The following is a 15,159-nucleotide window of genomic DNA, read 5'->3' as shown; positions in this document are numbered from 1 at the left end:
AATTGATAACTCTCTTTATAGAAGACATCAGCACTGGGGGAGGTTACCTAAGGGAGCAAGCCTGAAGACAACTTTAAGACTGGAGGTTGTTAGTTCTTCTTTCGGCTTTTCCCAGTTAGGGATTGCCACAGCGGAACTCCGGTCCGCTAATGATTGGCAGTAGATTTTTTTTTATGGTGCCGAGGTGCCAGCCCGACACCCAACCTTCATCGAAGGCACGCCAGGGAGTATGGACTAAAAAAGTGTACATGGGGATGCACCTATGTAATTATAACCAAGAGAACAAATAAGCAAATGGGGGAGTAAGTATTAAAAATAGAATAGGAAAATGATCTGGGGGTTGTCATTATGAAAACTAAACCATACACACACACAAAGGATAGCTGCAAAGGGAAATCGCTTACTGGCATATCTAGTGGATAGAATCTGGACACAGGAATGCAATATAGCCTCATTACTAAGCATTACCAGCACTGTGTTTGGCATTCCTTATGCAGTTCTGGAAACATTACAGTGAAAAGGAGGCCAGTAAGACAATCATGAAAATTGGGAAACATAGGGTATCAAGCATTATGACAATATAAGGACGTTTGACCTTTACTTACCCAACAAACAGCAGGGACTCTGGATACCAGTAGTGTGCAATGCACTAAGAAGGAAATGTAATAGGACAGCAAAGAAAGGAAAGCTTGAGAAGGTAGGAGGGGGCATGACCAACAGACTAATGAAACACAATTTAATCCTGACTTGGGAAGCAACTTCTTTATGGAGAGTGTGTTTGACAGATGCAAGCAGGTAAAAGAACATACACAAGATGGGAAAGGTTTTCAATTCAGTTTAGAATTCCCAGGGAGAGGTGGAACATAAGGAAGAAAGAGACAGCTGCCTTAGGTTTGCTGCAACTGAGAAGATTACATAGGTTCACAGCTTTTTCCTGACAGGTTAAGTCACTCACTAAAGTAGATTACACGGATTACCTCGGTCACACATTCACATGGACTGTTTTGCACATTTTTTATTCTTGTTTTAAATGGCTTGCCCTTGTATACATTAGTTTTAAAAGTATGCTTAAAGAGTGTTAAAGCAAAGCTCATCGCCTCCGAAAGCACAATCGGTCATGGGTAGAGCCTAAATAACATCATAATTAACTTTAGCATCTGTTGCTTAGGGGTCACAGTGTCTTAAACTCATCATTATGATTTTATAAAGTGACTTCATGTCCTGAATTTTACTGCCATCCACTGTAGATTTAAAATCATCAAAACGTGTTGAAAGGTTAAAATTCCATCTCTTTCTTTTAATATGTTTTACCCCTGGTTCCCCCATCCCCTACTGGTCCATTCAGTCTGCCATTCTCCAAGCACTGAAAGGCAGAGAGCAAGGTTAAGAGCTGTGAATTGCTCATCTCATCCTGCAGAAGTTTTTTAATGCTCCTAAACACCTTTCCCCTCTCTCACCTTACCTCACAATGTAGAAGCATACTAGTAGTTGCAACAGAAGTGCAAAACGTGTAGGCATATGCACTCCTTCCAGTGTGACCATGATAGGAATCTTCTTGTTCAGGTTTCCAACAGCACATAACTTTTGACTTGGCACTGCAGACAACTACCCCCCCCCCCCAATAAAAAGGAGGGCAGCGCAGTGGTGCAATGGTAGCATTGTCGCCTCACAGCAAGACGATCTCTGGTTTGATTCTTGGCTGGAGTGCCGTCTGTGCGGAGTCTGCATGTCCTCCCTGCGTTTGTGTGGGTTTTCTCTGGGTACTCTGGCTTCCTACCATGTTACAAAGACATGCGTCAAAAGGGTTTCTCCCCAGGCCTCCACTGAAAATTGGCTTCATTCCAAGTTGGACTTTCCTGGTAAACAAATGTTAAATAAGTAAAATAAGTAAATAAAAACAAATCAAGAATCCTCCCAACCCTTCCCTCTCCCAGTAAAAGCACATAAGACTGGCTATTCATTTGTTCCTCCCCTGGGTGCCACTACCCGAGTCATGAGCAGTACAGACAGACATCTTGTTTTTTTCACAAGCAGGTCAGTTACCTGAGGATGCAATCTGCCATCACTTTCCCCTTGGGATGAGCAAGTCAATGTTCACTCCCATCCACTCCTGGCTGGCTCCTTCTAGTTTATGGGATGTTAGTCAAATACAGGTTAGCGGCAGTATAGGCATGGCTAAAATTTCTAAGTTGCAGACTTGGCTAAGTAGCCCTACAAAAAAAACTGTGCTTAAGCAGTGATTCACCATACAAACATATTTAACTAGAAGTAGTACTTACCACAGATAGCTGCTATATGAAGTGGAGTATATCCTCTATCATCTCTGGATAAAGGTGTAACAATGGAAGGGTCATTCAGCTTTCTGCAACAATAAGTCATTTTTTTCATAAAATATACTCAACACTGTTCCTTTAAATAATCACTGAGGCATATACATTTCGAGTACAACAAAACTATTTCAGACTTCTTTTAATTTGGTTTCATCAATTATAGTTTACTGAAACTGAAAAGAAAAATATCTAGACTTTGTAATACACACACAAAAAACAACCTCATATTAACAAATAATTACAGGATATCAGATATGCCTTCAGCTTCTAAGATGTTAACAGTGAAAACCTATAAACAGGTATTCAAACATTTCACTTGTATAGAGAAAAATATTTTGTTGTCTAAACAAAATATTCAGATAAAACAGTTTTACTTTAAGCACTGTGCATGTTTATTATTAATATGTAAATCTTAATAATTAAAAACACCTTACCCAGATACCAGTTTCTCGCAGGAGTCACAAGAACAAAGGGGGTGACACATTTTCTGAACATTATCTTCATCATTTTCACCTTGGCTTAATAACCTTTCTACTTCTTCCTCATTGCCAAAAGCAATATGCTGTAAAAATCATCAAAAAGTTTTTATGCAGTGTTATACTTAACAGTTAAGCCATGTGCAGCTGAAATAATTATTTGTATAGTGGCTATACTTGTTTTATTTTTCAATCACTCTTAGAACTTTTTCCCTATTTGCTTTTTGCCCCCATACCTGCTATCCATCAAGCCTCCCACCCCTAAAAGGACATGTTTTACTCATTCTCCTAACCACGGACTTGGTATCAGGGTAAGAGTTGTCCAGAGAAGATAGTTAATCAGGCAGGCATGAGGGTGCTTTCTGTTTTCATTGGCAGCATCCTAGCTATAAGGGTGTTTGTATCCCTGAGTAGGGGGAACATACCCTCACAGTGCCACATCCATGAATACAAGTTTCAGTACACTCTCCTTTAAAGGGCTGAAAGGCATCACTCATCAGTGACTCTGCAGGCATAACACTCATTCACAGGCAGCATACCTGAATCTCTGCCCCTCCTCTCCTCCAAAAGACGTATGTAGTACATGGCCAGCTCCACTGCATCCTCCTCTGCCCAAAGACTCATAAGCCTATCCTTCCCTGCCAGCTCTATTAGTGGCTCAAGCAAATAACTGATCCTCAGTCCCTGGGCCATAGTCAGGGCTTTACCTCTTTATGTCCCCACAGTTGTCAGGCCATGGTAGTGCAGTGGTTAGCGTTGTCACCTCACAGCAAGAGGTTCTCTGGTTCAATTCTTGGCTGGAGCACCTTGTGTGTGGAGCCTGCATGTCCTCCCCGAGGTCGAGTGATGTTTATAAGACATGCAGGTAGGTGCGTGCGTGAATGGGGGTGCCTTCTTTGATGGTTGGGCTTTGGGCTGGCACCGTGGCACCGTAAAAATCCACGGTCAATCATTAGCGGATCCTGAGTTCCACTGTGGCGACCCCTAACCAGGAAAAGCCGAAAGACATTAGTTTAGTTGTCAGAGTAAAACTGGTTATCCTTTAATAAAGAACTGAAGGGCTTCATCTGGGAGAAGACAGCAAAAGTCAACAGGGATAAGCTAATTCTTCCAATTGAACAAGGTGGACTGGAATTACCTAATTTGAAGGGGGTATTTCAGAGCTATACAGTTAAAGCTCTTATACAGGCCAGAAGTAGAAACCTACAATTCAAAAGTGGAACGGAATGACGGTGAAATGGGGGAAACAAGAAACATGGAGAGACTGAGATTTTGGATGCAGATCCTTAAGGAGAATAACAGTAACTATACAGACTATTACATTCATAAAGTAACAAAGCATTCTAAGAACTAAGCCAACATGGGAATGGAGAAAAGAGATTCTGCTGATAGGGATGACTGCAATTAGGGATACAGACTATAGGCAAGAGGAGGCTGGCATTTATTGGAGAAAACTAGCAAAAAGAACCAATGTACTGAAAGCACGTAATTAGAGAGGGAAAAGTAATACAATGGGAAAAGGTTAAGAATGTATTTGAACTGAAGGCTAGAGATTGCTTTCCCTTTCAAGGATTAATATCAGAGTATAGGAAAAGAAAGAAATGGGGGGGGGGGGGTCCGAAATGAAAGACCAGCACTAGGATTGTTTTTAGTAGAATTTAGAACAGAAGCTGCTATTAAAAAGTCTAATTAGTAGAGCATGCAGAATATTGCATGATAACTATAAGTATCAATCAAAGGAGGTTAGAAAGGATTGGGAAGAGAGACTGGATAAGCAATTCACAAATAAACAATCAAGTGATACATGTATCTCTCCCAAATATGCAATAAAGTCTAGAAGACTTAGGGTGTTTACTTGGAAGTATTTGCATAGGTATTTTTATATCCCAAGTAGACTACAAAGAATTTTTCCTCAGGTAGAGAGCAAATGGTGGATATGTGACAGGGAAGAAAAAAGTAAATGGGAACATATTTTCTGGGAGTGTAATGAGTTGGGAGACTTCAAAGATTCCCTGCAGACTACTCTGTCAGACATACAACTTTTGTGTAACTAAGAAAATTATTTTTTCTTTGAGCTATGACACAAACAGACTTGCATAGACACAGTACGGCCTTGCTGAGTCCAATTATGGTGGCTGCCATAAAAGCAATTACTAGAAAATTGCAATCAAAATCTAAACCAACTGTACTAAAAATAGTGAGTGAATATAGCAACAGAGATCAAACAACTGGAACTGGGATATTTTGAAAAGGGTAGGAGCAAATTACATAGAAAAATGTGAATTGTGGGGATAAAGCAAGCAGAGGAGGAATGCAGTTTAAAAGAGGGCAGGATTTGAATGACCTATGTAATGTTTAATAATGACTGTATAGATAAGTGATGCATGTTTGCAAATAAAATTATGTCAATATGGTTTGTTTTCATTAATATAAATGTATGACTGCCTATGCCATACATGATAATTTAATAAAGATGTTTCTTGTTTAAAAAATCTGTTTATCTTTAAAAGTTCACACTTAAATACTTCACCTAATGCAAAGAAACCACTTTATTTAAATTTTACATTACGATAGGCTGTGCAACATCTAAAAGTTATTTCCTGTGGTTTGTGAAAGCTATGAAACATGCACATTTCAAAATATAGCTGTATCAATAAAATAAGTCTCAAAAGTAGACAAATATGCTTTTTGTCTTCATTTTTCATTTTCAATGTTTCCTTCATATCTTCAGTAATATGTCTAAATGTCTACATAATTTTTTTAGTGCAATATCAGTTAAATAACATCCTAGCTCAGTGATACTCTACCATGACACATGACCTTAACAATGCTTAGAAGGGTTCCTAATAATTTACCCCCACTCACTGTGATGATCACTTCTAGCATTAAAACCTGACAGTGCCAGACAGTAAAAAGCAACAGCAGAACAGGAAATGGCATAGCTATATTACATTCACTGTTCTGAAACAAATTGCTTCCTACAGTCAAAGAATATGTAAGGATGTAAAACCACTCTTCCACTGCTTTAACAGATTTCAAAGCCAAATGAACACACCATTTTTTAATTCTTTACTCTACATTTCTGTAACTAGTAGTACATGAAGTAGATAAATCACCATGCAGTAGAATAATTTTGATCAGATCTCCAGTTGTAAAATATTATGTCTTCTCAACATGGATGCCAAGATTCAACTCTCAAGCTTCGGTGTTCATTAATGCAGAATGTAAAAAGTAGTCAAATGAGGGGAGAGTAGCGGGACCAGGTCTGATGAAGCAATTTACTTGTGAAAGCGCTCACCTTTTTTATCGATTAAAGAGTTTCAACCTTTGAAGACGTGTACCTGCATTTCTGCTATACTTTGCTATACTTCTGTGGTTTACTCATTGGACTTGTGATGGCAGCATACTTTGGAGGCAATTATATTTTTTTGGTGTTTGATATATATATATATATATATATATATATATATGAACATACACAGGTATATAGATAGATAGATATACAGTAGATATAAAAAGTGTACATACCCCTGTTAAAATGTCAGTTTTTTTGTGATATAAAAAATGAGGCCACATAAATCATTTCAAAACTTTTCCCACCTTTATTGAGACCTATAACCTGTACAATTCAATTTAAAAACAAACAAATTTGTTAGGGGAAAACATATAAAAAATAAAACACGTACAATACACTTTGCATAAGTGTGCACACCCTTAAACTAGTACTTTGTTGTGTGTGCACACCCTTAAACTAATACTTTGTTGAAGCATCTTTTAATGTAATTACATCACTCAGTCTTCTTGGGTAGGAGTCTATCAGCATGGCACATCTTAACTTGGCAATATTTGTGCACTATTGCTTGCAAAAGCGCTCCAAATCTGTCAGGTTGTGAGGGCATCTCTTGTGCACAGCCCTCTTCAGGTCACCCCACAGATTTTCTATTGGATTTCGGTCTGGGCTCTGGCTGGCCCATTCCAAAGTTTTAATTTTCTTCTGGTGAAGCCATTCTTTTGTTGATTTGGATGTATGCTTGGAGTCACTGCTGTGTTGAAAGGTGAAATTCCTTTTCATCTTCAGCTTTCTAGCAGACACCTGAAGGTTTTGGGCCAAAAGTGACTGGTATTTGGAACTGTTCATAATTCCCTCCACATTGATTAAAGCGCCAGTTCCAGCTGAAGAAAAGCAACCCCAAAGCATGACACTGCCGCCACCACCATGCTTCACTGTGAGGATGGTGTTCTTTTGGTGATACAAAGTGTTGCTTTTTCTCCAAACGTACCTTTTGGAATTGTGGACAAAAAGCTCAACCTTGGTCTCATCAGACCATAAGACATTTTCCCACATGCTTTTGGGAGACCTAATGTATTGTTTTGCAAATTTTAGCAAGACCTGGATGTTTCTCTGTGTAAGAAAAGGCTTCTGTCTTGCAACCAAACCCCATAGTTCAGACATATGGAGAATACAGGAGATTGTCATATATAGTACACAACCAGCACTTGCCAGAAATTCCTGCAGCTCCCTTCAATGTTGCTGTAGGTCTCTTGGCAGCCTCCCTGATGAGTTTTCATCTTGTATTTTCATCAATTTTGGAGGGACGTCCAGTTCTTTGCAATGTCACTGTTGTCCAAACGAAAAACAAGGACCAGCATATACAAGGCACCTTTGAATAAACATGAATACATTAATAAAAGTATATAGGTTCTTTTAACAGACTGGTTTCGGCTACATCAAAACAAAGGCTTCATCAGTGTTAAAGATGCACACAAAAAAGAACCCATTTTATAAATAAAAGGGATAACCATGTGATTAATTACAACTGCTCATTAAGACCTGGCTTAAAGAGACCACCAAGTTTAATAATCCATTTTTCTCCATGGAATTCAGTAGTTCATGCCAACCTAATTTGTTGTTTCTGGGTCTATTTATTTTGTCAATAATGGTGAAACTGAAACATGCATAACTGTGTATTAATAAATGCTTATAGAGAGCATTGGTTACTCTCTTATTTTTAATGTCACTGAGGTGTACATATATTCTAAATTTAACAGGTCTTGAAGTTTGACCAATGTAAAATGCAGGACAATTGCACTTGGCCAAATATATTACCCAGTCCGAGGAACAGTTGGCAAAAAATTTTATGTTATAAACCTCGGGGGTATTTTGACTGCGAAAAATTTTTTTGTCTTAAGTAACTTGGCACAGTGTGTGCAATGTCCGCAAGGAAAGCATCCAATTAAAGGTTCACCTGAAAGTGTGGTTTGGATGGTGTTTGTGTTTGTGGATTGCAAATGTTTGAAATGATTAAAAAAAAGTAGATACATTTCTGCCTTTGCGAAATGAAAACAGGCATCTGTCACCAAGTATTTCATTGAGTTTCGGGTCGCATGTTAATATATTCCAGTTTTGCTGAACAGTATTGATTAATATGTTAGTATTGCATCCATATGTGGTAATAAGTCTGGGCGGTTTGGATTTTGATTGGTTCCTATTTTTGTAAAGAAGGAGATCTTCCCTTTTCATGTTGTCCACAGTATGTTTAGTGTGTAATAATTGACCCATTTTATAACCCCAATTATGAAATCTAAGAACTAAATCATCCCTAAATCGAGTATAGGTGTGTTGATCAGAACAAATGCATTTGATAAGCATAAATTGCGATTTGGGAATGTTTTTGCAAATGTGGGGGGGGGTGAAAGCTGAAGGCATGGAGGAGTGAATTATTCTCAGGGAATTTACGATTGATCTCTGTAGTGAACGTATGATCAGATGCACTGCAAACCAGAACATCAACAAAAATCATTTTATTTTTATCATAGTTGACAGAGAATTCGATTCCCCATTTATTTTCATTCAAATATGTAGTGAATTCCAAAAGATATTCAGTATCCTCCCTCCTTACCAACCAGCAGTCGTCCAAATATCTATGCCAGATGTCCATTTCTTCCATATAAATATTGTGCGAAGTGTCATAAATGACCTGTTCTTCGAAGTATGCCATGAACAAATCTGCATATATACGGGCAAAAGAAGCCCCCATGGCTGTCCCCTTAGTTTGCAAGTAACAACTTTCTTTGTAAAAGAATACATTCTTAGTTATGACATGTTCTGTCAAACACAACAATAAGGTGTTAAAACCGGGTTTATATATTTCTGTCTTGTTGAGCCAATATTCTAAAGCCTCCAAACCAGCCCAGTGTGGAATGTTAGTGTAAAGTGATGTTACATCCAATGTACAAAGTAACCAGTCTGGTTCCAACTGTGTTTCAGAAATGATTTGGAGAAATTCCGTGGTGTCCCTAATCCTTGCTCTAACACATTTTAAAAGTGGGTGTAGATATTTAGTTAGGAACAGGGACAACGGTTCGGTTAACGAATTCCTACCGGAAACAATAGGTCTAACCAGGAGGATTCTGGAGGTCTTTATGTATTTTGGGTAGAAAATATATATACTGTGGGCAGAGGTTGGATATAGTAAGTTGAGACCGTGTATTGTTGGTGATGATACCTTCTTCAACAGCTAATGTGAGGAAAGAGTCAATTTGTTGTTTGAAGAAAGGTGTGGGGTCAATGGATAATTGTGTATAGTATCGTACATTCGACAATTGTCTGGAAGCTTCCTTGTCATACTGAGACAGATCCTGCACTACTATCGCACCCAGTTTGTCCTCACCAATTATAACCAGCTCATGATTGTTGGCTAGTTTGGTAATGCTGTCCATGCATGTTCTGGATATATTGTTAAGTAAAGGGGGTAAATGACCTATATTGACAGCGCAGGTATTTAATAATCGCATGTTGAAACATGGAGACATGTTGATTCATGGGAGGCATGAAAGAAGATTTATGATATTTAAATTCATCAGAGATCTTTGATGACTGTTGTTCCTGAAAAAATAATTTAAGATTAAGAATCCTGCAATATGAAAGGATGTCATTAACAAAACTTTCTTCTGAAACAAAGAAACCCGGAATGAATGATAAACCTTTATTGGGAATTTCAATTTCGGAGGAGTTGAGGACATGAGATGAAATGTTGGTTATATTCACATTTGTTCTTTGTTCACAAACATCTGTAGTAAACTTTACATATTGTCTACAGCTTTTATGTTTTCTGCCCCCCTCCTCCTGTGTGTAAACCCTGAGTAGTTAAGGAATTCCTCCTTTTCAATGCTGGTGAGCCTGTAGCACCCACAGAATCAGTGTCTAGACCTGAAGAAGAATCTTCACCTGATGTGTCTGTGTTATAGAATGGACCCTTTTTAAGAATAGATTTCGTACGTTTCCTTTTGGAAGTCGTCCGATTTTGTGAACTGAATCGGACATGTTTTACTTTGTCAAAATTAAAGGGATCACCTTTAGTGTAATCATCTAAGACTCTTTGAAACTTCTTTTTCTTCCTTTCTTTTAACTGGGTTTCTAATGTTAACAATTCTTTACTTAGGTTTTTGATGCTATTGGTATATATTGTTTGTCCTTCAAACCGCTTGGCTTTGTCACTGAGTAGAGTGATGGATGCTATTTCTTGTTCAATAATCCTGTTATGATGATTAGCCAATATTTCAACAAATTTAAGAGTTGTTTCTTATTGTACCTCCCCCCATTGTTTTAATAAGAGATCATCTGGATTATTCACCGGTGGTTGTGTACGTATGCGTAAACCACGTGGAGTAATTCCTTTGGCAAATTTGTCACTTCAGTATGAAAATCCTATATATTCCAAAATGTAAAATAAATTCCACCTTGGCCGGTTCAAAAAATGGATCAATAAGCAATAAACCTGTACTGACATATAAATGTGAAGAATTCTCCACAAAAAGGACTATGTGGACTAAACCAGGTCATTTGCCAGTCCTAATGACACATTTGTGTTCTCTGCATCACTTCTAAGAATTGATTATCCATTTACACATAATTATTGTATTTTTCAAGTCATTATCATCTCCTTGTTTAATATGAAATTGGAACATTTACTTACAGGTTTATCTGCTGATAGAGATGACCTATCAGCTTTTGGATTAGGGCCACTTGGTGAATGTTTGGAGGGCTCTAGTGCTGCACTTAATAATGATAGTTGTGAGAATATTTTCTCCAACTTAAACATATGCGATCTCTATGAAATAATGTTTGGTACTATAAGCTTTTTCGTGCCTATTTGGCCAAAGGAATTACTCCACGTGGTTTATGCATACGTACACAACCACTGGTGAATAATCCAGATGATCTCTTATTAAAACAATGGGGGGAGGTACAACAAGAAACAACTTAAATTTGTTGAAATATTGGCTAATCATCATAACAGGATTATTGAACAAGAAATAGCATCAATCACTCTACTCAGTGACAAAGCCAAGCGGTTTGAAGGACAAACAATATATACCAATAGCATCAAAAACCTAAGTAAAGAATTGTTAACATTAGAAACCCAGTTAAAAGAAAGGAAGAAAAAGAAGTTTCAAAGAGACTTAGATGATTACACTAAAGGTGATCCCTTTAATTTTGACAATAAAGTAAAACATGTCCGATTCAGTTCACAAAATCGGACGACTTCCAAAAGGAAACATACGAAATCTATTCTTAAAAAGGGTCTATTCTATAACACAGACACATCAGGTGAAGATTCTTCTTCAGGTCTAGACACTGATTCTGTGGGTGCTACAGGCTCACCAGCATTGAAAAGGAAGAATTCCTTAACCACTCAAAGTTTACACACAGGAGGAGGGGGGGCAGAAAACATAAAAGCTGTAGACAATATGGAAAGTTTACTGCAGATGTTTGTGAACAAAGAACAAATGTGAATATAACCAACATTTCATCTCATGTCCTCACCTCCTCCGAAATTGAAATTCTCAATAAAGGTTTATCATTCATTCCGGGTTTCTTTGTTTCAGAAGAAAGTTTTGTTAATGACATCCTTTCATATTGCAGGATTCTTGATCTTAAATTATTTTTTCAGGAACAACAGTCATCAAAGATCTCTGATGAATTTAAATATCATAAATCTTTCATGCCTCCCATGAATCAACATGTCTCCATGTTTCAACATGCGATTATTAAAGACCTGCTCTATCAATATAGGTCATTTACCCCTTTACCTAACAATATATCCAGAACATGCATGGACAACATTACCAAACTAGCCAACAATCATGAACTGGTTATAAATGGTGCAGACAAAGGGGGTGCGATAGTAGTACAGGATCTGTCTCAGTACGACAAGGAAGCTTCCAGACAATTGTCGAATGTACGAAACTATACACAATTATCCATTGACCCCACACCTTTCTTCAAACAACAAATTGACTCTCTCCTCACATTAGCTGTTGAAGAAGGTATCATCACCAACAATACACGGTCTCAACTTACTATATCCAACCCCTGCCCACAGTATATATATTATCTACCCAAAATACATAAAGACATCCAGAATCCTCCTGGTAGACCTATTGTTTCCGGTAGGAATTCGTTAACCGAACCGTTGTCCCTGTTCCTAACTAAATATCTACACCCACTTTTAAAATGCGTTAGAGCAAGGATTGGGACACCACGGAATTTCTCCAAATCATTTCTGAAACACAGTTGGAACCAGACTGGTTACTTTGTACATTGGATGTAACATCACTTTACACTAACATTCCACACTGGGCTGGTTTGGAGGCTTTAGAATATTGCCTCAACAAGACAGAAATATATAAACCCGGTTTTAACACCTTATTGTTGTGTTTGACAGAACATGTCTTAACTAAGAATGTATTCTTTTACAAAGAAAGTTGTTACTTGCAAACTAAGGGGACAGCCATGGGGGCTTATTTTGCCCCTATATACGCAGATTTGTACATGGCATACTTAAAAGAACAGGTCATTTATGACACTTTGCATAATATTTATATGGAAGAAATGGACATCTGGCGTAGATATTTGGACGACTGCTGGTTGGTATGAAAGGCGGATACTGAATATATTTTGGAATTCACTACATATTTGAATGAAAATAAATGGGGAATTTAATTCTCTGTCAACTATGACAAAAATAAAATGATTTTTTTGGATGTTCTGGTTTGCCGTGCATCTGATCATACGTTGACTACAGAGATCCATCATAAATTCCCTGAGAATAATTCACTCCTCCATGCCTTCAGCTTTCATCCCCCCCACATTTGCAAAAACATTCCCAAATCGCAGTTTATGTGTATCAAACGCATTTGTTCTGATCAATACACCTATACTCGATTTAGGGATGATTTAGTTCTTAGATTTCATAATCGGGGTTATAAAATGGGTCAATTATTACACACTAAACATACTGTGGACAACATGAAAAGGGAAGATCTCCTTCTTTACAAAAATAGGAACCAATCAAAATCCAAACCACCCAGACTTATTACCACATATGGACGCAATACTAACATATTAATCAATACTGTTCAGCAAAACTGGAATATATTAACATGTGACCCGAAACTCAATGAAATACTTGGTGACAGATGCCGGTTTACTTTTCGCAAAGGCAGAAATTTATCGACTTTTTTTAATCATTTCAAACATTTGCAAGCCACAAGCACAAACACCATCCAAACCACACTTTCAGGTGAACCTTTAATTGGATGCTTTCCATGCGGACATTGTACACACTGTGCCAAGTTACTTAAGACAAAAAGTTTTAGCAGTCAAAATACCCCCGAGGTTTATAACATAAAATTTTTTGCCAACTGTTCCTCGGACTGGGTAATATATTTGGCCAAGTGCAATTGTCCTGCATTTTACATAGGTCAAACTTCAAGACCTGTTAAATTTAGAATATCTGAACACCTCAGTGACATTAAAAATAACAGATTATACCATGACCCCCCATTAATATCCCAAAACGTGCACGCTGATTGGCCAGCGTGCATGTTGTAAATCGACTTATACTAATGGAAAAAGGTCTGGTCGCCCGGACTTTTTCCATTAGTATAAGTCTTTTTTTAAAACACTGTCTCGCTATGTTAAAAGAGTTTAACATAGCGACACAGGTTTAAAAAAAGCAATATAGATCTTCTTGCTTTTTTTAAAGCTGTCTCACTATGTTAAACTCCTTTAACATAGCGACACAGTGTGTAAAAAGCAACGGAGATCTTGCTTTCTCCGTTGCTTTTTATTTAAACCTGTCTCGCTATATTAAATGGGTTTAACATAGCGAGACAGCTTTAAAATAAGCAACGGACATCTCCGTTGCTTATTTTAAAGCTGTCTCGCTATGTTAAACCCATTTAACATAGTGAAACAGTAAAAAAGCAACGGAGATCTTGCTTTCTCCATTGCTTCTGGCCACAGCTCTGATGTACTGCGTAGGCATGCACAGTACATCAGAACTGCCGCGGATGCCAGACAGCTGCGGAAGGGCAGCAAAGAGGCATTATACAATGCCATTATTTAAGAAAAGTAATTGTTTCTTTTCTTAAATAATGTCATAGTATAATAGCAATAACCCACTTCTGGGTGTGGGTAATGCGGGATTTACCCACGGTTGTCTTTGTTTGGTCCCTCGGGCTTCGCCCTCGGGACCAACCCACACCAACCGTGGGTAAATCCTGCATTACCCACACCCAGGCATGGGTTATTGCTATAGTAACCAATGCTCTCTATAAGCATTTATTAATACACAGTAATGCATGTTTCAGTTTCACCATTATTGACAAAATAAATAGACCCAGAAACAACAAATTAGGTTGGCATGAACTACTGAATTCCATGGAGAAACAATGGATTATTAAACTTGGTGGTCTCTTTAAGCCAGGTCTTAATGAGTAGTTGTAATTAATCACATGGTTATCCCTTTTATTTATAAAATGGGTTCTTTTTTGTGTGTATCTTTAACACTGATGAAACCTTTGTTTTGATGTAGCCGAAACTGGTCTGTTAAAAGAACCTATATACTTTTATTACAGTATTCATGTTTATTCAAAGGTGCCTTGTATGCTGGTCCTTGTTTTTCGTTTGGATTGCTATTTCTCTTTGGACCTTGCAGCTGCCATACTCGCAGAGGTTGTACTACTTTCAATGTCACTGTTGTCCCATATTTTATCCACGTTTTTACGACGGTCTTCACTGTGTTCCATGGTATATCTAATGCTGTGGAAATTTTTTTGTACCCTTCTCCTGACTGACACCTTTCAACAATGAGATCCCTTTGATGCTTTGTAAGCTCTCTGCGAACCATGGCTTTGCTGTAGCAGGCAACTGAGTAAATGTAAGGAAAATCCTACTAGGACAGCTGAACTTTATTTGGGGTTAATCAGTGTGTCTAACTGATGGCAGATGTGTACACAAGAAGAGTGAATGCTGTAATTAAATCAAAAGGTGCTTCAACAAAGTA

General features: G+C 37.9%; 1 protein-coding gene across 1 annotated transcript in view; it reads right to left on the bottom strand.

Moving 5' to 3' along the window:
- ANKRD27 (ankyrin repeat domain 27) overlaps window positions 1-15,159 on the bottom strand; it is a 1,716,109-nt gene that overhangs the window by 949,400 nt on the left and 751,550 nt on the right. The window contains exons 14-15 of the mRNA XM_044081882.1: window positions 2,765-2,892; window positions 2,280-2,362 (exon numbers count right to left, since the gene is read on the bottom strand). Of these exons, the coding sequence (XP_043937817.1) occupies window positions 2,280-2,362; window positions 2,765-2,892 (211 nt within the window). The remainder of the gene's footprint in view (window positions 1-2,279; window positions 2,363-2,764; window positions 2,893-15,159) is intronic.

Source organism: Protopterus annectens, chromosome 8.part1 (assembly GCF_019279795.1).
Source record: "Protopterus annectens isolate FY-2018-M chromosome 8.part1, PAN1.0, whole genome shotgun sequence".
NCBI classification, from domain to species: Eukaryota; Metazoa; Chordata; order Ceratodontiformes; family Protopteridae; genus Protopterus; species Protopterus annectens.
This window is presented reverse-complemented; position numbering and strand designations above follow the sequence as displayed.